At 50.5% G+C, this 24,428-nt stretch overlaps 3 protein-coding genes across 3 annotated transcripts; all 3 read right to left on the reverse strand.

Moving 5' to 3' along the window:
• Positions 1-3,205: 3,205 nt before the first annotated feature.
• LOC144716579 (14 kDa proline-rich protein DC2.15-like) lies at positions 3,206-3,860 on the reverse strand. Its single transcript, XM_078591737.1, has one exon. It carries the CDS (start codon positions 3,791-3,793, stop codon positions 3,443-3,445), a length of 351 nt encoding a protein of 116 aa, XP_078447863.1. The 5' UTR covers positions 3,794-3,860; the 3' UTR covers positions 3,206-3,442.
• A 4,658-nt stretch (positions 3,861-8,518) lies between these two features.
• On the reverse strand, positions 8,519-9,128 carry LOC144716580 (14 kDa proline-rich protein DC2.15-like). Its single transcript, XM_078591738.1, has one exon. The coding sequence runs from the start codon at positions 9,104-9,106 to the stop codon at positions 8,756-8,758; it is 351 nt and encodes a 116-aa protein (XP_078447864.1). The 5' UTR covers positions 9,107-9,128; the 3' UTR covers positions 8,519-8,755.
• Positions 9,129-19,067: 9,939 nt separating this feature from the next.
• LOC144716581 (14 kDa proline-rich protein DC2.15-like) lies at positions 19,068-19,722 on the reverse strand. Its single transcript, XM_078591739.1, has one exon. It carries the CDS (start codon positions 19,653-19,655, stop codon positions 19,305-19,307), a length of 351 nt encoding a protein of 116 aa, XP_078447865.1. The 5' UTR covers positions 19,656-19,722; the 3' UTR covers positions 19,068-19,304.
• Between the last annotated feature and the right edge of the window lie 4,706 nt (positions 19,723-24,428).

A 24,428-nucleotide genomic window follows, 5' to 3' on the forward strand; every position in this document is an offset into this window, starting at 1 on the left:
TCTTCTCTGGCATCTCTTTCAGCAAGACGCATCTCATGGATCTTCAGAGATCCAATGGCTTCAACTAGTGACATGGTATCCATATCACCAAACTGCTCAAGAGTGAGCGTAAGAGAGTCGTACCTCGGAGGCATCGAATGAAACAGCTTCCTGACGGCTTCTCGGTCTTGAATGTTATCACCACACTGCCTTAACTCGAATACCGTCCTTGTGAACTTGTCAGTGAAATCACTGAGCTTGTTTTCCTTCTTCATGGTGAGGTTTTCGAACTCTCGACGCAAACCTTGTGCTCTCGACTGGGCGAGGCGATCAATTCCGACATGAAACGATCGGATGATCTCCTAGTTCTCCTTAGCACTTTTCTTGATATCCAGCTGCACTCCTGAAGTTTCTGGAATCGCAGCTAGCATGGCGGAAAGAGCTAACCTGTCTTCCTCTTGATTCGTCTCGGCTCCAGACACAACATCCCATAGATTAGGGGCGTCGAGATGCCTCTCCATTCTCATAGCCCACTGCCGGTAGTTTGTCGCTAAAAGTTGTGTTAGCGGCGTTGGTACTATGACCTCGAGCTTCCTCCTCGAGTCATCAGGCGTAGCCTTCTCTCCTTGGGTTGATGTTTCTCCTCGCTTTGGCATTACGGCAGATCCCTGGAATCAGAAGGCTCAGATACCACTTGTAAGCACAAAGGGCTCTCAAGGAAAGATCTGCAGCAGGCCTAGCACTCAAGGACAAGAGAAGAACCAAAAAAAGAAGCACTAGAAGAAGAGAAGGAACACACCAAGTTCACGCACTCATACAAACAGCGCCCACAAGTCGGGCATTTAAACAAACAGAGATGTAAAAATAGCAGTTGTAACCATTGGGCCCCACTTTCTTCCATCGTGGCTTCATGGATGCCGTTATAACTCAATAGATCCGACGGCTACGATTTAACTCCTGCACCTAAATAAAACAAACTATTAGATGATGATCCAACGGTGAGGATCACTCATTTCAGAGATACGGTGACATTGCGGGAGAGAGGGAGAGAAAGAGAGGAAGAGTGAGATTTCGGGAGCGAAAGAGAGAGGGGAGTGAGATTGCGGGGGAGAAAGAGAGATAGAGACACGGGGAAATTTTTGAGAGAAAAGGAGAGGTTGAGAAAGAGTGAGACGGCGAGAGACACCTTGTGTGTGTGGGTCTCTTAGAGAGAGAGCGAGAGGTGAGGGAGAGCCGAAGAGAGATTTACGCGACCAACGTAGATAAGAAAAAAATAGAGGGACAAAGATCGAGAGAATGAAACGAAGAGAGTAAGAGATGTGAAATTGCGTGCGGGAGGGTGAACGCAAGTGAAATGAGCTGAAAGAAAAACTGAGAGACGGAAGTTCAAGAGCGGTGAAATGCACTGGGCTCCGAAAGAGAAGGGAAAATCCCTTTTTCTCTGAGAGAAATGCAATTGCCTAGAAAATAAAAGTTCAAGAGCGGTAGAGGATAGAAAATTCAAGAGAAAAAAAAGGGAGAAACAGAAACAGTCGTTAAAGTCGAAGAGAGGGCGCCCAGTAAAAAAGGAAGAGAAAGGGAGAGAGACAGAGAGAACTGGAGAGAGGTAGGGTGATTAAGAAGAAAGGAGAAAACGAAGGAGAGATAGTGCGTGAGAGATGGCGAGAGCAGATGACAAAATCCGAAGAAAAAAGCCGAGGGACGGCAACCCTGGTCAAAACAGATGGAGAGAGCGTTTGGGAAAGAGAGAGAAAGAGGGGGAGAGAACAAGAGAGCCATAAGAAAGAGAAAGAGATAGATTGACCAAAAGCAAAAGAGGTAGAGACCCAGACAGACACATCAACAAGAAGAATGAGACGGAGAGCATGGGGGATAAAGAAGAGGCGCTAGATCGAGATAGAGAGCGAGAGAGAGGGAGGGAGATAGAGACCAAGAGATCGCTAAAGAGAACGTGAGAGAGACCAAGAAATAGAGTGTAAGAGAGAGACCAAGAGATAGGGAGAGAGAAAGTAAGTGAGAGAGAGAGAGAGAGAGAGCTCAAGAGACACATTAAGAGAGAAAGAGGGTGAGAGACAGAGACGGAGAGAAACGCAGAGCCAGAGAGACAAAGCGAGTAAGATGGGATGCCAAGAGAGAGACAGAAAGACACGGGGAGGCAGAGTGAGAGAAACTGAGTCCGACAAACAGTGTGGTAGAGAGAGAGAGAGAGAGAGAGATAGACGCGTAAAGATGGAGCGAGAGAAAGAGAGTAAGAGGGAGACGGAGAGGGAGAGAGGGGGGAGGGAGAGATTGAGATTAAGAGAGAAAACAATATGAGATACATGGGCAGACAGAGATACAGAGAGAGACACACACACACACAGAAAGAGGCCCTTGATTCAATAGGAGGAAGACCTACATCTGTAAGGTGGAGGGTAAAGAATCTACCGCATGATTGAATACTGTATGTCAGAATGCTTGTTAAAGATAACCTAATATTTTTCTTGAAGATCCGGCAAATTTTCCTTCCTCGGCATCTTCGAGTGGCAGAGAATGCACTTGGCCTACTGGGGAACGTACTCTATTATCCGTCGTACTCTACTATGAAATACTGTTCATTCGCGACCAAATATTTGGGCTTCAAAATGGACCATCTTTTTCAACCTTTCATGCCCAAATATTGTGCTTGAAAACGCATGATCTTTTGCAAGCTTTCCTGGCCGAATACCGTGCTCGAAGATGGATGATTTCGTTGTTAAAATTACTTTACAACGTTTAAGATCGAGCTGGCTAACGGGTATGCGTATGCTAGTTCTGCGAAGAAGAACCGGGTCGCGCGAAGAGATCAGCGCCTTTGGTCGGGAAAGCTCCGTGACAACTGATCATCGTTCCTCCCTTGGGCTAGTGTTTAGAAGACATTCTTCGATTCGGACGCATCTTCGTCTTGCTTACAACAGTGAGCTCCCGTGTCCCGCGTAGAGCGTCCTAGAATGATTCTGTAGTTTCATTTCCCACACTGTCTTCCTGACTTTTATGATACTCTTGGGGCTCCTCTCGAGAGTTCTCGAGGCTTGAGAAAAGACATTGAAAAGCGGGAGCGGATGTTTATTAGTATGTGCCCTACAATGAAAGAAGCCAACACAGAGGTGTATGACCGAGAGTCTTTTTTTAAGGTTTATTATCCGGAAGATAAATGTGTGTCAACCAAGGACGTCTTGCACGGTGCGCGGAGGGCAGAACACGAGGAGGAGGAGAGAGGAGCCCTCGCTTTTATTATCAGGGGACGCATCATAGCGGGTCAGGCCTTAAACAAGATGTCGTACCCCGGCGGGGTGGAAGGGGCTTGAGACAGAGGCTGTTACAAGGGGGGCGACATGAACTGAACGGAATGCTGATGACTAGGAAAGACGAGGAGGGTTGCGGCAACAAAGTTACGGAAAATCCGGGCGTGAAATCTGTGCGGATAACGTCGTGGGCAGCTCCCTTAGCATCCAAGGAGTTGAACCTGCTGGCCGCAGGCCTTGAGCAACAGGTTTATGTCCCCCGGGAGGTTGACGTCGACGACGAGCCCAAGAACGTTAATCTTGGCTACGGCACAGAGGCATTTACCGGCCTGCACAGGCGTAAGGGTTGCAATCAGCGCACAGCAGCTGCTCGTGACGGCATCGGTGATTCCACCGATCTTGATGAGGTTGAGTGCAGGACCGCACGCGGCAACTTGGAGGAGGCCGCCGACGCAGCTAGTGATAGCCGTGAGCAGCTGTGCCGATGCAAGTGGGAAGAGAACCAGGTTTAGGATCAAGAAGGTCGCCACAAGTTCAGTCTTCCCGGCCATGGTAAAGTAGAGACTTGGGGGGCGGCGACGGGGGGCAGGGAAACAAAGATGAGAAATATGGAGGCCCGGATGATTTCTGTAGGCGGCATGCGCCGCTATATAGGGAACAGAGGGGCCAGGTGTCCGGGTCAAAGCATCCATGTAAAGTCACACGCTGAAAGGGAGAGGTTTGATGACGGCGGCAGTTGGCGAGTGGGGTGGGGGAACGATCCAGCGGCGCGCCCTCCTGGCCTCCTTTTGCGTAGTCTTGCATCCCGATAAACGGGGAAAAAAACATCTCGCGGTTGGAGGACTGATATTAAGGCCACGAACAGCGACGTGGATTTCAAAGAGATATGCTGTGTGGCCGGGGCAACGCACGCAGAGAAGAGGGCGGCGTGTTACCGCGGTATACTTGGAGGTCGATGTGGACGCGACCTGATGCTTAGAGGAACTGAGGGGGCGGGGCCGGCGTCACACATCCAGCGTAAGTACATTGGGCCATCCTCAACATCACGGGCGATGCTTCTCAGCGTCGCACCAGCTGAGGCCGGAATAAGCTTTAACGACCACATCCGCATGGCAGGTGCACAACGCAAGACTTTTAACGAGTTTAAAACGCGAATTAGGCTCGGAAGGTGTGAAATGCTCCCCAGTTAGCTCAAGTGCGTTCAGGATAAAATCGAAGGCCCCGTTTTACTAGGCCCCCTTTGGGGTCTGGGAAGCCTCCCAGAGCGAGACCCGCTTGCTAACTCCCAGTACGGTTATGACGCCCAATAAGGTATGACTAGGCGTTTAATCCTAGTCTCGCGCACACGGCTGATATTGTATCACAAGTTTCAACGCCATTCTGCAACACCACTCAACACCATTTCTAAAGAGCATCACCATTTTGTCCATCGTTGCTGCACGTCTCCCACATCCCATCCCCTCATCAACCCCAAAGATCCACCGCCCACACTAACATCGTCATAAACATATAAAAGGCTGGACGGCCTTCGCCATAACACTGGAAGGCCAGCCCCTAACTCCTAACCGCCAGCAGGCCTCGGGCTACGCCCGACGCCATTGTATTTATGGAGATGCTTACTGCGCAAAGGGGGGATTCATTTAGGAGTCAGCATCGAGTACTAAAGGCCGGGCCTAATCCAGAAAATAAAAAAAACGGCCATATGGACAAATGGGTCCTTGGTCCAACCCACCCCTTGAAAATCCTACGCGGCCCTGAGCGACGTAACCCCTCCGCAAACGGAGAGTTGGGCGGCGAGCGCAGACGGAGAGAGGGACAGACCCCAAGAGAAGTTGACAAACAGACAAAGACACATGCAGAGAGAGAAAATTCGGGACGTTGGGTTTGGGAGAGACACGAAGATAGCGAAAAGAGAGAGAGCGAAGGAGAGCCAGAGAGAAGGACAGCGAATAAGACACTCAGCGAGAGAGATAGAGATTGAGGGGGAGAGATATAGGGATAGCCCGCGAGGGAGGGAGATTTAGAGAGAGAGCCAGAGAGGAAAAAAGAGAAATAGCGAAGAAGAGAGACGGCGAGAGATCGCGAAGAAGGGAGCGAGAAAAAGAGAGCCAGGAGGAAAAAGAGAAATGGCGAAGGAAAGAGAGGGGGAGAGAGGGATAACACGGGAGAGAGAGAGAGAGAGAGCGCGAGTGAGAGAGCGCAAGATGAGAGTCACAGAGAGGGAGAGAGAGCGGGAGAGAACAAAAGCCGGGGCGAGAGAAACAGAGCGGGCGACAGAGAGATAACGAGAGACCGAGAGAGACCGCGAGCGACACAAAGAGATTCCAAGCGAGAGAGAAAGACAGAGAGAGGGGGCGGGGGGGAGAGAGATAAAGAGAGACAGAGGGCGAGCGAGATTCGCAGAGAGAAACGCACAGAGATTGCGAGAGAAAGGAAGGTGAGAGCGAGAGAGAGAGTGAGTTTGGGAGAGAGAGAGACACAGTACGAGAGAGAGAGAAAGAGTGAGTGAGCTTGCGGAAGAGAAGGAGAGAGCGAGGCACAGAGATAGATTGCGAGCGAGAGAGAGAGAGAGGCGGAGAGTGAAATTGCGGGAGGGATGGAGAGAGAGAGAGAGGGACAGTGAGATTCCGGGGAAGAGAAAGAGAGAGAGGCAGGGACGGAGAGTGAGATTGCGGGAGAGAGAGAGAGAGAGAGAGAGAGAGAGAGAGAGAGAGAGAGAGAGGGAGAGTGAGAATGCGGGGGAGAGAGAGAGCGAGAGACGGAGAGTGAGATTGCGGGAGAGAGAGAGAGAGAGAGAGAGAGAGAGAGACGGAGAGTGAGATTGCGGGAGAGAGAGAGAGAGAGAGAGGGAGAGAGAGAGTGCGGGAGAGAGAGAGAGAGAGAGAGACGGAGAGTGAGATTGCGGGAGAGAGAGAGAGAGAGAGAGAGACGGAGAGTGAGATTGCGGGAGAGAGAGAGAGAGAGACGGAGAGTGAGATTGCGGGAGCGAAAGAGAGAGGAGAGTGAGATTGCGAGGGAGAAAGAGAGGTAGAGACACAGTGACATTGCGGGAGAGAGGGAGAGAAAGAGAGGAAGAGTGAGATTTCGGGAGCGAAAGAGAGAGGGGAGTGAGATTGCGGGGGAGAAAGAGAGGTAGAGACACGGTGAAATTTGCGAGAGAGAAAGGAGAGGTTGAGAAAGAGTGAGACGGCGAGAGACACCTTGTGTGTGTGGGTCTCTTAGAGAGAGAGCGAGAGGTGAGGGAGAGCCGAAGAGAGATTTACGCGACCAACGTAGATAAGAAAAAAACAGAGGGACAAAGATCGAGAGAATGAAACGAAGAGAGTGAGAAATGTGAAATTGCGTGCGGGAGGGTGAACGCAAGTGAAATGAGCTGGAAGAAAAACCGAGAGACGGAAGTTCAAGAGCGGTGAAATGCACTGGGCTCCGAAAGAGAAGGGAAAATCCCTTTTTCTCTGAGAGAAATGCAATTGCCTAGAAAATAAAAGTTCAAGAGCGGTAGAGCATAGAAAATTCAAGAGAAAAAAAAAAGGGAGAAACAGAAACAGTCGTTAAAGTAGAAGAGAGAGCGCCCAGTAAAAAAGGAAGAGAAAGGGAGAGAGACAGAGAGAACTGGAGAGAGGTAGGGTGATTAAGAAGAAAGGAGAAAACGAAGGAGAGATAGTGCGTGAGAGATGGCGAGAGCAGATGACAAAATCCGAAGAAAAAAGCCGAGGGACGGCAACCCTGGTCAAAACAGATGGAGAGATCGTTTGGGAAAGAGAGAGAAAAGGAGAGAAAGAGAGAGAAAGAGGAGGAGAGACAAAGAGATACGTAAGAAAGAGAAAGAGAGAGATTGACCAAAAGCAAAAGAGGTAGAGACCCAGACAGACACATCAACAAGAAGAATGAGACGGAGACCAGGGGGGATAAAGAAGAGGCGCTAGATTGAGATAGAGAGCGAGAGAGAGGGAGGGAGATAGAGAGGGAGATAGAGACCAAGAGATCGCTAAAGAGAACGTGAGAGAGACCAAGAAATAGAGTGTAAGAGAGAGACCAAGAGATAGGGAGAGAGAAAGTAAGTGAGAGAGAGAGAGAGAGAGAGAGCTCAAGAGACACATTAAGAGAGAAAGAGGGTGAGAGACAGAGACGGAGAGAAACGCAGAGCCAGAGAGACAAAGCGAGGAAGATGGGATGCCAAGAGAGAGACAGAAAGACACGGGGAGGCAGAGTGAGAGAAACTGAGTCCGACAAACAGTGTGGTAGAGAGAGAGAGAGAGAGAGAGATAGACGCGTAAAGATGGAGCGAGAGAAAGAGAGTAAGAGGGAGACGGAGAGGGAGAGAGGGGGGAGGGAGAGATTGAGATTAAGAGAGAAAACAATATGAGATACATGGGCAGACAGAGATACAGAGAGAGACACACACACACACAGAAAGAGGCCCTTGATTCAATAGGAGGAAGACCTACATCTGTAAGGTGGAGGGTAAAGAATCTACCGCATGATTGAATACTGTATGTCAGAATGCTTGTTAAAGATAACCTAATATTTTTCTTGAAGATCCGGCAAATTTTCCTTCCTCGGCATCTTCGAGTGGCAGAGAATGCACTTGGCCTACTGGGGAACGTACTCTATTATCCGTCGTACTCTACTATGAAATACTGTTCATTCGCGACCAAATATTTGGGCTTCAAAATGGACCATCTTTTTCAACCTTTCATGCCCAAATATTGTGCTTGAAAACGCATGATCTTTTGCAAGCTTTCCTGGCCGAATACCGTGCTCGAAGATGGATGATTTCGTTGTTAAAATTACTTTACAACGTTTAAGATCGAGCTGGCTAACGGGTATGCGTATGCTAGTTCTGCGAAGAAGAACCGGGTCGCGCGAAGAGATCAGCGCCTTTGGTCGGGAAAGCTCCGTGACAACTGATCATCGTTCCTCCCTTGGGCTAGTGTTTAGAAGACATTCTTCGATTCGGACGCATCTTCGTCTTGCTTACAACAGTGAGCTCCCGTGTCCCGCGTAGAGCGTCCTAGAATGATTCTGTAGTTTCATTTCCCACACTGTCTTCCTGACTTTTATGATACTCTTGGGGCTCCTCTCGAGAGTTCTCGAGGCTTGAGAAAAGACATTGAAAAGCGGGAGCGGATGTTTATTAGTATGTGCCCTACAATGAAAGAAGCCAACACAGAGGTGTATGACCGAGAGTCTTTTTTTAAGGTTTATTATCCGGAAGATAAATGTGTGTCAACCAAGGACGTCTTGCACGGTGCGCGGAGGGCAGAACACGAGGAGGAGGAGAGAGGAGCCCTCGCTTTTATTATCAGGGGACGCATCATAGCGGGTCAGGCCTTAAACAAGATGTCGTACCCCGGCGGGGTGGAAGGGGCTTGAGACAGAGGCTGTTACAAGGGGGGCGACATGAACTGAACGGAATGCTGATGACTAGGAAAGACGAGGAGGGTTGCGGCAACAAAGTTACGGAAAATCCGGGCGTGAAATCTGTGCGGATAACGTCGTGGGCAGCTCCCTTAGCATCCAAGGAGTTGAACCTGCTGGCCGCAGGCCTTGAGCAACAGGTTTATGTCCCCCGGGAGGTTGACGTCGACGACGAGCCCAAGAACGTTAATCTTGGCTACGGCACAGAGGCATTTACCGGCCTGCACAGGCGTAAGGGTTGCAATCAGCGCACAGCAGCTGCTCGTGACGGCATCGGTGATTCCACCGATCTTGATGAGGTTGAGTGCAGGACCGCACGCGGCAACTTGGAGGAGGCCGCCGACGCAGCTAGTGATAGCCGTGAGCAGCTGTGCCGATGCAAGTGGGAAGAGAACCAGGTTTAGGATCAAGAAGGTCGCCACAAGTTCAGTCTTCCCGGCCATGGTAAAGTAGAGACTTGGGGGCGCGACGGGGCAGGGAAACAAAGATGAGAAATATGGAGGCCCGGATGATTTCTGTAGGCGGCATGCGCCGCTATATATAGGGAACCCAGAGGGGCCAGGTGTCCGGGTCAAAGCATCCATGTAAAGTCACACGCTGAAAGGGAGAGGTTTGATGACGGCGGCAGTTGGCGAGTGGGGTGGGGGAACGATCCAGCGGCGCGCCCTCCTGGCCTCCTTTTGCGTAGTCTTGCATCGATAAGCGGGAAAAACATCTCGCGGTTGGAGGACTGATATTAAGGCCACGAACAGCGGCGTGGATTTCAAAGAGATATGCTGTGTGGCCGGGCAACGACGCAGAGAAGAAGGCGCGTGTTACCGCGGTATACTTGGAGGTCGATGTGGACGCGACCTGATGCTTAGAGGAACTGAGGGGGCGGGGCCGGCGTCACACATCCAGCGTAAGTACATTGGGCCATCCTCAACATCACGGGCGATGCTTCTCAGCGTCGCACCAGCTGAGGCCGGAATAAGCTTTAACGACCACATCCGCATGGCAGGTGCACAACGCAAGACTTTAACGAGTTTAAAACGCGAATTAGGCTCGGAAGGTGTGAAATGCTCCCAGTTAGCTCAAGTGCGTTCAGGATAAAATCGAAGGCCCGTTTACTAGGCCCCTTTGGGGTCTGGGAAGCCTCAGAGCGAGACCAGCTTGCTAACTCCAAAGCAGTTATGGCGCCCAATAAGGTATGACTAGGCGTTTAATCCTAGTCTCAGCGCACACGGCTGATATTGTATCACAAGTTTCAACGCCATTCTGCAACACCACTCAACACCATTTCTAAAGAGCATCACCATTTTGTCCATCGTTGCTGCACGTCTCCCACATCCCATCCCCTCATCAACCCCAAAGATCCACCGCCCACACTAACATCGTCATAAACATATAAAGGCTGGACGGCCTTCGCCATAACACTGGAAGGCCAGCCCCTAACTCCTAACCGCCAGCAGGCCTCGGGCTACGCCCGACGCCATTGTATTTATGGAGATGCTTACTGCGCAAAGGGGGGATTCATTTAGGAGTCAGCATCGAGTACTAAAGGCCGGGCCTAATCCAGAAAATAAAAAAAACGGCCATATGGACAAATGGGTCCTTGGTCCAACCCACCCCTTGAAAATCCTACGCGGCCCTGAGCGACGTAACCCCTCCGCAAACGGAGAGTTGGGCGGCGAGCGCAGACGGAGAGAGGACAGACCCCAAGAGAAGTTGACAAACAGACAAAGACACATGCAGAGAGAGAAAATTCGGGACGTTGGGTTTGGGAGAGACACGAAGATAGCGAAAAGAGAGAGAGCGAAGGAGAGCCAGAGAGAAGGACAGCGAATAAGACACTCAGCGAGAGAGATAGAGATTGAGGGGGAGAGATATAGGGATAGCCCGCGAGGGAGGGAGATTTAGAGAGAGAGCCAGAGAGGAAAAAAGAGAAATAGCGAAGAAGAGAGACGGCGAGAGATCGCGAAGAAGGGAGCGAGAAAAAGAGAGCCAGGGAGGAAAAAAGAGAAATGGCGAAGGAAAGAGAGGGGGAGAGAGGGATAACACGGGAGAGAGAGAGAGAGATCGCAAATAAGAGAGCGCAAAATGAGAGTCACAGAGAGGTAGAGAGAGCGGGAGATAACAAAAACCCGGGCTAGAGAAACAGAGCGGCCGACAAAGAGATAACGAGAGACCGAGAGAGACATGAGCGACAAAAAGAGGTGCAGAGCGAGAGAGAAAGACAGAGAGAGGGGGGGGGGGGGAGAGAGATAAAGAGAGACAGAGGGCGAGCGAGATTCGCAGAGAGAAACGCACAGAGATTGCGAGAGAAAGGAAGGTGAGAGCGAGAGAGAGAGTGAGTTTGGGAGAGAGAGAGACACAGTACGAGAGAGAGAGAAAGAGTGAGTGAGCTTGCGGAAGAGAAGGAGAGAGCGAGGCACAGAGATAGATTGCGAGCGAGAGAGAGAGAGAGAGGCGGAGAGTGAAATTGCGGGAGGGAGGGAGAGAGAGAGAGAGGGACAGTGAGATTCCGGGGAAGAGAAAGAGAGAGAGGCAGGGACGGAGAGTGAGATTGCGGGAGAGAGAGAGAGAGAGAGAGAGAGAGAGAGAGAGACGGAGAGTGAGACTGCGGGAGAGAGAGAGAGCGAGAGAGGGAGAGAGAGAGAGGGAGAGAGAGAGAGAGAGAGAGAGAGAGAGAGAGAGACGGAGAGTGAGATTGCGGGAGAGAGAGAGAGAGAGAGACGGAGAGTGAGATTGCGGGAGAGAGAGAGAGAGAGAGAGAGAGAGAGAGAGGGGGGGGGGGAGAGAGAGAGAGAGAGAGAGAGACGGAGAGTGAGATTGCGGGAGAGAGAGAGAGAGAGACGGAGAGTGAGATTGCGGGAGCGAAAGAGAGAGGAGAGTGAGATTGCGAGGGAGAAAGAGAGGTAGAGACACAGTGACATTGCGGGAGAGAGGGAGAGAAAGAGAGGAAGAGTGAGATTTCGGGAGCGAAAGAGAGAGGGGAGTGAGATTGCGGGGGAGAAAGAGAGGTAGAGACACGGTGAAATTTGCGAGAGAGAAAGGAGAGGTTGAGAAAGCGTGCGCCGGCGAGAGAAACCTTGTGCGTGTGGGTCTCTTAGAGAGAGAGCGAGAGGTGAGGGAGAGCCGAAGAGAGATTTACGCGACCAACGTAGATAAGAAAAAAACAGAGGGACAAAGATCGAGAGAATGAAACGAAGAGAGTGAGAAATGTGAAATTGCGTGCGGGAGGGTGAACGCAAGTGAAATGAGCTGGAAGAAAAACCGAGAGACGGAAGTTCAAGAGCGGTGAAATGCACTGGGCTCCGAAAGAGAAGGGAAAATCCCTTTTTCTCTGAGAGAAATGCAATTGCCTAGAAAATAAAAGTTCAAGAGCGGTAGAGCATAGAAAATTCAAGAGAAAAAAAAAAGGGAGAAACAGAAACAGTCGTTAAAGTAGAAGAGAGAGCGCCCAGTAAAAAAGGAAGAGAAAGGGAGAGAGACAGAGAGAACTGGAGAGAGGTAGGGTGATTAAGAAGAAAGGAGAAAACGAAGGAGAGATAGTGCGTGAGAGATGGCGAGAGCAGATGACAAAATCCGAAGAAAAAAGCCGAGGGACGGCAACCCTGGTCAAAACAGATGGAGAGATCGTTTGGGAAAGAGAGAGATAAGGATAGAAAGAGAGAGAAAGAGGGGGAGAGAACAAGAGAGCCGTAAGAAAGAGAAAGAGAGAGATTGACCAAAAGCAAAAGAGGTAGAGACCCAGACAGACACATCAACAAGAAGAATGAGACGGAGACCAGGGGGGATAAAGAAGAGGCGCTAGATTGAGATAGAGAGCGAGAGAGAGGGAGGGAGATAGAGAGGGAGATAGAGACCAAGAGATCGCTAAAGAGAACGTGAGAGAGACCAAGAAATAGAGTGTAAGAGAGAGACCAAGAGATAGGAGAGAGAAAGTAAGTGAGAGAGAGAGAGAGAGAGAGAGCTCAAGAGACACATTAAGAGAGAAAGAGGGTGAGAGACAGAGACGGAGAGAAACGCAGAGCCAGAGAGACAAAGCGAGTAAGATGGGATGCCAAGAGAGAGACAGAAAGACACGGGGAGGCAGAGTGAGAGAAACTGAGTCCGACAAACAGTGTGGTAGAGAGAGAGAGAGAGAGAGAGATAGACGCGTAAAGATGGAGCGAGAGAAAGAGAGTAAGAGGGAGACGGAGAGGGAGAGAGGGGGGAGGGAGAGATTGAGATTAAGAGAGAAAACAATATGAGATACATGGGCAGACAGAGATACAGAGAGACACACACACACACAGAAAGAGGCCCTTGATTCAATAGGAGGAAGACCTACATCTGTAAGGTGGAGGGTAAAGAATCTACCGCATGATTGAATACTGTATGTCAGAATGCTTGTTAAAGATAACCTAATATTTTTCTTGAAGATCCGGCAAATTTTCCTTCCTCGGCATCTTCGAGTGGCAGAGAATGCACTTGGCCTACTGGGGAACGTACTCTATTATCCGTCGTACTCTACTATGAAATACTGTTCATTCGCGACCAAATATTTGGGCTTCAAAATGGACCATCTTTTTCAACCTTTCATGCCCAAATATTGTGCTTGAAAACGCATGATCTTTTGCAAGCTTTCCTGGCCGAATACCGTGCTCGAAGATGGATGATTTCGTTGTTAAAATTACTTTACAACGTTTAAGATCGAGCTGGCTAACGGGTATGCGTATGCTAGTTCTGCGAAGAAGAACCGGGTCGCGCGAAGAGATCAGCGCCTTTGGTCGGGAAAGCTCCGTGACAACTGATCATCGTTCCTCCCTTGGGCTAGTGTTTAGAAGACATTCTTCGATTCGGACGCATCTTCGTCTTGCTTACAACAGTGAGCTCCCGTGTCCCGCGTAGAGCGTCCTAGAATGATTCTGTAGTTTCATTTCCCACACTGTCTTCCTGACTTTTATGATACACTTACGGCTCCTCTCGAGAGTTCTCGAGGCTTGAGAAAAGACATTGAAAAGCGGGAGCGGATGTTTATTAGTATGTGCCCTACAATGAAAGAAGCCAACACAGAGGTGTATGACCGAGAGTCTTTTTTTAAGGTTTATTATCCGGAAGATAAATGTGTGTCAACCAAGGACGTCTTGCACGGTGCGGGAGGGCAGAACACGAGGAGGAGGAGAGAGGAGCCTCGCTTATTATCAGGGGACGCATCATAGCGGGTCAGGCCTTAAACAAGATGTCGTACCCCGGCGGGGTGGAAGGGGCTTGAGACAGAGGCTGTTACAAGGGGGGCGACATGAACTGAACGGAATGCTGATGACTAGGAAAGACGAGGAGGGTTGCGGCAACAAAGTTACGGAAAATCCGGCGTGAAATCTGTGCGGATAACGTCGTGCAGCTCCTTAGCATCCAAGAGTTGAACCTGCTGGCCGCAGCCTTGAGCAACAGGTTTATGTCCCCGGAGGTTGACGTCGACGACAGCCCAAGAACGTTAATCTTGGCTACGCACAGAGGCATTTACCGCCTGCACAGGCGTAAGGTTGCAATCAGCGCACAGCAGCTGCTCAGGACGGCATCGGTGATTCCACCGATCTTGATGAGGTTGAGTGCAGGATCGCACGCGCAACTTGAGGAGGCCGCCGACGCAGCTAGTGATAGCCGTGAGCAGCTGTGCCGATGCAAGTGGAAGAGAACCAGGTTTAGGATCAAGAAGGTCGCCACAAGTTCAGTCTTCCGCCATGGTAAAGTAGAGACTTGGGGCGCGACGGGGGCAGGGAAACAAAGATGAGAAATATGGAGGCCCGGATGATTTCTGTAGGCGGCATGCGCCGCTATATATAGGGAACCCAGAGGGGCCAGGTGTCCGGGTCAAAGCATCCATGTAAAGTCACACGCTGAAAGGGAGAGGTTTGATGACGGCGGCAGTTGGCGAGTGGGGTGGGGGAACGATCCAGCGGCGCGCCCTCCTGGCCTCCTTTTGCGTAGTCTTGCATCCCGATAAACGGGGAAAAAAACATCTCGCGGTTGGAGGACTGATATTAAGGCCACGAACAGCGACGTGGATTTCAAAGAGATATGCTGTGTGGCCGGGGCAACGCACGCAGAGAAGAGGGCGGCGTGTTACCGCGGTATACTTGGAGGTCGATGTGGACGCGACCTGATGCTTAGAGGAACTGAGGGGGCGGGGCCGGCGTCACACATCCAGCGTAAGTACATTGGGCCATCCTCAACATCACGGGCGATGCTTCTCAGCGTCGCACCAGCTGAGGCCGGAATAAGCTTTAACGACCACATCCGCATGGCAGGTGCACAACGCAAGACTTTTAACGAGTTTAAAACGCGAATTAGGCTCGGAAGGTGTGAAATGCTCCCCAGTTAGCTCAAGTGCGTTCAGGATAAAATCGAAGGCCCCGTTTTACTAGGCCCCCTTTGGGGTCTGGGAAGCCTCCCAGAGCGAGACCCGCTTGCTAACTCCCAGTACGGTTATGACGCCCAATAAGGTATGACTAGGCGTTTAATCCTAGTCTCGCGCACACGGCTGATATTGTATCACAAGTTTCAACGCCATTCTGCAACACCACTCAACACCATTTCTAAAGAGCATCACCATTTTGTCCATCGTTGCACGTCTCCCACATCCCATCCCCTCATCAACCCCAAAGATCCACCGCCCACACTAACATCGTCATAAACATATAAAAGGCTGGACGGCCTTCGCCATAACACTGGAAGGCCAGCCCCTAACTCCTAACCGCCAGCAGGCCTCGGGCTACGCCCGACGCCATTGTATTTATGGAGATGCTTACTGCGCAAAGGGGGGATTCATTTAGGAGTCAGCATCGAGTACTAAAGGCCGGGCCTAATCCAGAAAATAAAAAAAACGGCCATATGGACAAATGGGTCCTTGGTCCAACCCACCCCTTGAAAATCCTACGCGGCCCTGAGCGACGTAACCCCTCCGCAAACGGAGAGTTGGGCGGCGAGCGCAGACGGAGAGAGGGACAGACCCCAAGAGAAGTTGACAAACAGACAAAGACACATGCAGAGAGAGAAAATTCGGGACGTTGGGTTTGGGAGAGACACGAAGATAGCGAAAAGAGAGAGAGCGAAGGAGAGCCAGAGAGAAGGACAGCGAATAAGACACTCAGCGAGAGAGATAGAGATTGAGGGGGAGAGATATAGGGATAGCCCGCGAGGGAGGGAGATTTAGAGAGAGAGCCAGAGAGGAAAAAAGAGAAATAGCGAAGAAGAGAGACGGCGAGAGATCGCGAAGAAGGGAGCGAGAAAAGAGAGCCAGGAGGAAAAAGAGAAATGGCGAAGGAAAGAGAGGGGAGAGAGGGATAACACGGGAGAGAGAGAGAGAGATCGCAAATAAGAGAGCGCAAAATGAGAGTCACAGAGAGGTAGAGAGAGCGGGAGATAACAAAAACCCGGGCTAGAGAAACAGAGCGGCCGACAAAGAGATAACGAGAGACCGAGAGAGAGCGCGAGCGACACAAAGAGATTCAAGCGAGAGAGAAAGACAGAGAGGGGGCGGGGGGGAGAGAGATAAAGAGAGACAGAGGGCGAGCGAGATTCGCAGAGAGAAACGCACAGAGATTGCGAGAGAAAGGAAGGTGAGAGCGAGAGAGAGAGTGAGTTTGGGAGAGAGAGAGACACAGTACGAGAGAGAGAGAAAGAGTGAGTGAGCTTGCGGAAGAGAAGGAGAGAGCGAGGCACAGAGATAGATTGCGAGCGAGAGAGAGAGAGAGAGGCGGAGAGTGAAATTATGGAGGGATGGAGAGAGAGAGAGAGGGACAGTGAGATTCCGGGGAAGAGAAAGAGAGAGAGGCAGGGACGGAGAGTGAGATTGCGGGAGAGAGAGAGAGAGAGAGAGAGAGAGAGAGAGAGGGAGAGTGAGAGTGCGGGAGAGAGAGAGAGAGAGAGAGGGAGAGAGAGAGTGCGGGAGAGAGAGAGAGAGAGAGAGAGAGAGAGAGACGGAGAGTGAGATTGCGGGAGAGAGAGAGAGAGAGAGACGGAGAGTGAGATTGCGGGAGAGAGAGAGAGAGAGAGAGAGGGAGAGGGAGAGGGGGGGAGAGAGAGAGAGAGAGAGAGAGACGGAGAGTGAGATTGCGGGAGAGAGAGAGAGAGAGACGGAGAGTGAGATTGCGGGAGCGAAAGAGAGAGGAGAGTGAGATTGCGAGGGAGAAAGAGAGGTAGAGACACAGTGACATTGCGGGAGAGAGGGAGAGAAAGAGAGGAAGAGTGAGATTTCGGGAGCGAAAGAGAGAGGGGAGTGAGATTGCGGGGGAGAAAGAGAGGTAGAGACACGGTGAAATTTGCGAGAGAGAAAGGAGAGGTTGAGAAAGAGTGAGACGGCGAGAGACACCTTGTGTGTGTGGGTCTCTTAGAGAGAGAGCGAGAGGTGAGGGAGAGCCGAAGAGAGATTTACGCGACCAACGTAGATAAGAAAAAAACAGAGGGACAAAGATCGAGAGAATGAAACGAAGAGAGTGAGAAATGTGAAATTGCGTGCGGGAGGGTGAACGCAAGTGAAATGAGCTGGAAGGAAACCGAGAGACGGAAGTTCAAGAGCGGTGAAATGCACTGGGCCCGAAAGAGAAGGGAAAATCTTTTCTCTGAGAGAAATGCAATTGCCTAGAAAATAAAAGTTCAAGAGCGGTAGAGCATAGAAAATTCAAGAGAAAAAAAAGGGAGAAACAGAAACAGTCGTTAAAGTAGAAGAGAGAGCGCCCAGTAAAAAAGGAAGAGAAAGGGAGAGAGACAGAGAGAACTGGAGAGAGGTAGGGTGATTAAGAAGAAAGGAGAAAACGAAGGAGAGATAGTGCGTGAGAGATGGCGAGAGCAGATGACAAAATCCGAAGAAAAAAGCCGAGGGACGGCAACCCTGGTCAAAACAGATGGAGAGATCGTTTGGGAAAGAGAGAGATAAGGATAGAAAGAGAGAGAAAGAGGGGGAGAGAACAAGAGAGCCGTAAGAAAGAGAAAGAGAGAGATTGACCAAAAGCAAAAGAGGTAGAGACCCAGACAGACACATCAACAAGAAGAATGAGACGGAGACCAGGGGGGATAAAGAAGAGGCGCTAGATTGAGATAGAGAGCGAGAGAGAGGGAGGGAGATAGAGAGGGAGATAGAGACCAAGAGATCGCAAAAGAGAACGTGAGAGAGACCAAGAAATAGAGTGAAAGAGAGAGACCAAGAGAGAGAGAGAGAGAAAGTAAGAGAGAGAGAGAGAGAGAGAGAGAGAGCTCAAGAGACACATTAAGAGAGAAAGAGGGTGAGAGACAGAGACGGAGAGAAACGCAGAGCCAGAGAGACAAAGCGAGTAAGATGGGATGCCAAGAGAGAGACAGAAAGACACGGGAGGCAGAGGAGAGAAACTGAGTCCGACAAACAGTGTGGTAGAGAGAGAGAAAGAGAGAAAAAGACGCAGACAGATGGAGCGAGAGAAAGAGAGTAAGAGGGAGACGGAGAGGGAGAGAGGGGGGAGGGAGAGATTGAGATTAAGAGAGAAAACAATATGAGATACATGGGCAGACAGAGATACAGAGAGAGACACACACACACACAGAAAGAGGCCCTTGATTCAATAGGAGGAAGACCTACATCTGTAAGGTGGAGGGTAAAGAATCTACCGCATGATTGAATACTGTATGTCAGAATGCTTGTTAAAGATAACCTAATATTTTTCTTGAAGATCCGGCAAATTTTCCTTCCTCGGCATCTTCGAGTGGCAGAGAATGCACTTGGCCTACTGGGGAACGTACTCTATTATCCGTCGTACTCTACTATGAAATACTGTTCATTCGCGACCAAATATTTGGGCTTCAAAATGGACCATCTTTTTCAACCTTTCATGCCCAAATATTGTGCTTGAAAACGCATGATCTTTTGCAAGCTTTCCTGGCCGAATACCGTGCTCGAAGATGGATGATTTCGTTGTTAAAATTACTTTACAACGTTTAAGATCGAGCTGGCTAACGGGTATGCGTATGCTAGTTCTGCGAAGAAGAACCGGGTCGCGCGAAGAGATCAGCGCCTTTGGTCGGGAAAGCTCCGTGACAACTGATCATCGTTCCTCCCTTGGGCTAGTGTTTAGAAGACATTCTTCGATTCGGACGCATCTTCGTCTTGCTTACAACAGTGAGCTCCCGTGTCCCGCGTAGAGCGTCCTAGAATGATTCTGTAGTTTCATTTCCCACACTGTCTTCCTGACTTTTATGATACTCTGGGGCTCCTCTCGAGAGTTCTCGAGGCTTGAGAAAAGACATTGAAAAGCGGGAGCGGATGTTTATTAGTATGTGCCCTACAATGAAAGAAGCCAACACAGAGGTGTATGACCGAGAGTCTTTTTTTAAGGTTTATTATCCGGAAGATAAATGTGTGTCAACCAAGGACGTCTTGCACGGTGCGCGGAGGGCAGAACACGAGGAGGAGGAGAGAGGAGCCCTCGCTTTTATTATCAGGGGACGCATCATAGCGGGTCAGGCCTTAAACAAGATGTCGTACCCCGGCGGGGTGGAAGGGGCTTGAGACAGAGGCTGTTACAAGGGGGGCGACATGAACTGAACGGAATGCTGATGACTAGGAAAGACGAGGAGGGTTGCGGCAACAAAGTTACGGAAAATCCGGGCGTGAAATCTGTGCGGATAACGTCGTGGGCAGCTCCCTTAGCATCCAAGGAGTTGAACCTGCTGGCCGCAGGCCTTGAGCAACAGGTTTATGTCCCCCGGGAGGTTGACGTCGACGACGAGCCCAAGAACGTTAATCTTGGCTACGGCACAGAGGCATTTACCGGCCTGCACAGGCGTAAGGGTTGCAATCAGCGCACAGCAGCTGCTCGTGACGGCATCGGTGATTCCACCGATCTTGATGAGGTTGAGTGCAGGACCGCACGCGGCAACTTGGAGGAGGCCGCCGACGCAGCTAGTGATAGCCGTGAGCAGCTGTGCCGATGCAAGTGGGAAGAGAACCAGGTTTAGGATCAAGAAGGTCGCCACAAGTTCAGTCTTCCCGGCCATGGTAAAGTAGAGACTTGGGGGGCGGCGACGGGGGGCAGGGAAACAAAGATGAGAAATATGGAGGCCCGGATGATTTCTGTAGGCGGCATGCGCCGCTATATATAGGGAACCCAGAGGGGCCAGGTGTCCGGGTCAAAGCATCCATGTAAAGTCACACGCTGAAAGGGAGAGGTTTGATGACGGCGGCAGTTGGCGAGTGGGTGGGGAACGATCCAGCGCGCGCCTCCTGGCCTCCTTTTGCGTAGTCTTGCATCCCGATAAACGGGGAAAAAAACATCTCGCGGTTGGAGGACTGATATTAAGGCCACGAACAGCGACGTGGATTTCAAAGAGATATGCTGTGTGGCCGGGGCAACGCACGCAGAGAAGAGGGCGGCGTGTTACCGCGGTATACTTGGAGGTCGATGTGGACGCGACCTGATGCTTAGAGGAACTGAGGGGGCGGGGCCGGCGTCACACATCCAGCGTAAGTACATTGGGCCATCCTCAACATCACGGGCGATGCTTCTCAGCGTCGCACCAGCTGAGGCCGGAATAAGCTTTAACGACCACATCCGCATGGCAGGTGCACAACGCAAGACTTTTAACGAGTTTAAAACGCGAATTAGGCTCGGAAGGTGTGAAATGCTCCCCAGTTAGCTCAAGTGCGTTCAGGATAAAATCGAAGGCCCCGTTTTACTAGGCCCCCTTTGGGGTCTGGGAAGCCTCCCAGAGCGAGACCCGCTTGCTAACTCCCAGTACGGTTATGACGCCCAATAAGGTATGACTAGGCGTTTAATCCTAGTCTCGCGCACACGGCTGATATTGTATCACAAGTTTCAACGCCATTCTGCAACACCACTCAACACCATTTCTAAAGAGCATCACCATTTTGTCCATCGTTGCTGCACGTCTCCCACATCCCATCCCCTCATCAACCCCAAAGATCCACCGCCCACACTAACATCGCCATAAACACATAAAAGGCTAGCAGGCCTTCGCCATAACACAGGAAGGCCAGCCTCAACTCCTAATCACAGCAGGCCTCGGCTACGCCCGACGCCATTGTATTTATGGAGATGCTTACTGCGCAAAGGGGATTCATTTAGGAGTCAGCATCGAGTACTAAAGGCCGGGCCTAATCCAGAAAATAAAAAACGGCCATATGGACAAATGGGTCCTGGTCCAACCCACCCTTGAAAATCCTACGCGCCCTGAGCGACGTAACCCCTCCGCAAACGGAGAGTTGGGCGCGAGCGCAGACGGAGAGAGGACAGACCCCAAGAGAAGTTGACAAACAGACAAAGACACATGCAGAGAGAGAAAATTGGGACGTTGGTTTGGGAGAGACACGAAGATAGCGAAAAGAGAGAGAGCGAAGGAGAGCCAGAGAGAAGGACAGCGAATAAGACACTCAGCGAGAGAGATAGAGATTGAGGGGAGAGATATAGGGATAGCCCATGAGGGAGGGAGATTTAGAGAGAGAGCCAGAGAGGAAAAAAGAGAAATAGAAGAAGAGAGACGGCGAGAGATCGCGAAGAAGGGAGCGAGAAAAAGAGAGCCAGGGAGGAAAAAAGAGAAATGGCGAAGGAAAGAGAGGGGGAGAGAGGGATAACACGGGAGAGAGAGAGAGATCGCAAATAAGAGAGCGCAAAATGAGAGTCGCAGAGAGGTAGAGAGAGCGGGAGATAACAAAACCCGGCTAGAGAAACAGAGCGGCCGACAAAGAGATAACGAGAGAGAGAGAGACCATGAGCGACACAAAGAGATTCCAAGAGAGAGAAAGACAGAGAGAGGGGGCGGGGGGGAGAGAGATAAAGAGAGACAGAGGGCGAGCGAGATTCGCAGAGAGAAACGCACAGAGATTGCGAGAGAAAGGAAGGTGAGAGCGAGAGAGAGAGTGAGTTTGGGAGAGAGAGAGACACAGTACGAGAGAGAGAGAAAGAGTGAGTGAGCTTGCGGAAGAGAAGGAGAGAGCGAGGCACAGAGATAGATTGCGAGCGAGAGAGAGAGAGAGAGGCGGAGAGTGAGATTGCGGGAGGGAGGGAGAGAGAGAGAGAGGGAGAGAGAGAGGGCGGGGGAGAGAGAGAGAGAGAGGGAGGGAGGGAGAGAGAGAGAGCGGGAGAGAGAGAGAGAGAGAGAGAGAGAGAGAGAGAGAGAGAGAGACGGAGAGTGAGACTGCGGGAGAGAGAGAGAGAGAGAGAGAGAGAGAGAGAGAGAGAGAGAGAGAGAGAGAGAGAGAGAGAGAGAGAGAGAGAGAGAGAGAGAGAGAGAGAGAGAGAGAGAGAGAGAGAGAGAGAGAGAGAGAGAGAGAGACGGAGAGTGAGATTGCGGGAGAGAGAGAGAGAGAGAGACGGAGAGTGAGATTGCGGGAGAGAGAGAGAGAGAGACGGAGAGTGAGATTGCGGGAGCGAAAGAGAGAGGAGAGAGTGAGATTATGAGGGAGAAAGAGACGGAGAGACACAGTGACGTTGGGGGAGAGAGGGAGAGAGAGAGAGGAAGAGTGGGGTTTCGGGAGCGAAAGAGAGAGGGGAGTGAGATTGCGGGGGAGAAAGAGAGGTAGAGACACGGTGAAATTTGCGAGAGAGAAAGGAGAGGTTGAGAAAGAGTGAGACGGCGAGAGACACCTTGTGTGTGTGGGTCTCTTAGAGAGAGAGCGAGAGGTGAGGGAGAGCCGAAGAGAGATTTACGACCAACGTAGATAAGAAAAAACAGAGGGACAAAGATCGAGAGAATGAAACGAAGAGAGTGAGAAATGTGAAATTGCGTATGGAGGGTGAACGCAAGTGAAATGAGCTGGAAGAAAACCGAGAGACGGAAGTTCAAGAGCGGTGAAATGCACTGGGCCCGAAAGAGAAGGGAAAATCCTTTTTCTCTGAGAGAAATGCAATTGCCTAGAAAATAAAAGTTCAAGAGCGGTAGAGCATAGAAAATTCAAGAGAAAAAAAGGAGAAACAGAAACAGTCGTTAAAGTAGAAGAGAGAGCGCCCAGTAAAAAAGGAAGAGAAAGGGAGAGAGACAGAGAGAACTGGAGAGAGGTAGGGTGATTAAGAAGAAAGGAGAAAACGAAGGAGAGATAGTGCGTGAGAGATGGCGAGAGCAGATGACAAAATCAGAAGAAAAAGCCGAGGACGGCAACCCTGGTCAAAACAGATGGAGAGATCGTTTGGGAAAGAGAGAGATAAGGATAGAAAGAGAGAGAAAGAGGGGGAGAGAACAAGAGAGCCGTAAGAAAGAGAAAGAGAGAGATTGACCAAAAGCAAAAGAGGTAGAGACCCAGACAGACACATCAACAAGAAGAATGAGACGGAGACCAGGGGGGATAAAGAAGAGGCGCTAGATTGAGATAGAGAGCGAGAGAGAGGGAGGGAGATAGAGAGGGAGATAGAGACCAAGAGATCGCTAAAGAGAACGTGAGAGAGACCAAGAAATAGAGTGTAAGAGAGAGACCAAGAGATAGGGAGAGAGAAAGTAAGTGAGAGAGAGAGAGAGAGAGAGAGCTCAAGAGACACATTAAGAGAGAAAGAGGGTGAGAGACAGAGACGGAGAGAAACGCAGAGCCAGAGAGACAAAGCGAGTAAGATGGGATGCCAAGAGAGAGACAGAAAGACACGGGGAGGCAGAGTGAGAGAAACTGAGTCCGACAAACAGTGTGGTAGAGAGAGAGAGAGAGAGAGAGATAGACGCGTAAAGATGGAGCGAGAGAAAGAGAGTAAGAGGGAGACGGAGAGGGAGAGAGGGGGGAGGGAGAGATTGAGATTAAGAGAGAAAACAATATGAGATACATGGGCAGACAGAGATACAGAGAGAGACACACACACACACAGAAAGAGGCCCTTGATTCAATAGGAGGAAGACCTACATCTGTAAGGTGGAGGGTAAAGAATCTACCGCATGATTGAATACTGTATGTCAGAATGCTTGTTAAAGATAACCTAATATTTTTCTTGAAGATCCGGCAAATTTTCCTTCCTCGGCATCTTCGAGTGGCAGAGAATGCACTTGGCCTACTGGGGAACGTACTCTATTATCCGTCGTACTCTACTATGAAATACTGTTCATTCGCGACCAAATATTTGGGCTTCAAAATGGACCATCTTTTTCAACCTTTCATGCCCAAATATTGTGCTTGAAAACGCATGATCTTTTGCAAGCTTTCCTGGCCGAATACCGTGCTCGAAGATGGATGATTTCGTTGTTAAAATTACTTTACAACGCTTAAGATCGAGCTGGCTAACGGGTATGCGATGCTAGTTCTGCATAAGAAGAACCGGTCGCGCAAGAGATCAGCGCTTTGGTCGGGAAAGCCCGTGACAACTGATCATCGCTCCTCCCTTGGGCTAGTGTTTAGAAGACATTCTTCGATTCGACGCATCTTCGCCTTGCTTACAACAGTGAGCTCCCGTGTCCCGCAGAGAGCGCCCTAGAATGATTCTGTAGTTTCATTTCCCACACTGTCTTCCTGACTTTTATGATACTTTAGCTCCTCTCGAGAGTTCTCGAGGCTTGAGAAAAGACATTGAAAAGCTGGAGCGGATGTTTATTAGTATGTGCCCTACAATGAAAGAAGCCAACACAGAGGTGTATGACCGAGAGTCTTTTTAAGGTTTATTATCCGAAGATAAATGTGTGTCAACCAAGGACGCCTTGCACGTGCGCGGAGGGCAGAACACGAGGAGGAGGAGAGAGGAGCCTCGCTTATTATCAGGGGACGATCATAGCGGTCAGGCCTTAAACAAGATGTCGCACTCGCGGGTGGAAGGGGCTTGAGACAGAGGCTGTTACAAGGGGGGC

The sequence above is a fragment of the Wolffia australiana genome, chromosome 2 (genome assembly GCF_029677425.1).
Source record: "Wolffia australiana isolate 7733 chromosome 2, ASM2967742v1".
NCBI classification, from domain to species: Eukaryota; Viridiplantae; Streptophyta; class Magnoliopsida; order Alismatales; family Araceae; genus Wolffia; species Wolffia australiana.

Bases quoted from the DNA above. Each gene is read 5' to 3' on its own strand.
- LOC144716579 (XM_078591737.1), bottom strand. From the start codon at position 3,793: ATGGCCGGGAAGACTGAACTTGTGGCGACCTTCTTGATCCTAAACCTG.
- LOC144716580 (XM_078591738.1), bottom strand. From the start codon at position 9,106: ATGGCCGGGAAGACTGAACTTGTGGCGACCTTCTTGATCCTAAACCTG.
- LOC144716581 (XM_078591739.1), bottom strand. From the start codon at position 19,655: ATGGCCGGGAAGACTGAACTTGTGGCGACCTTCTTGATCCTAAACCTG.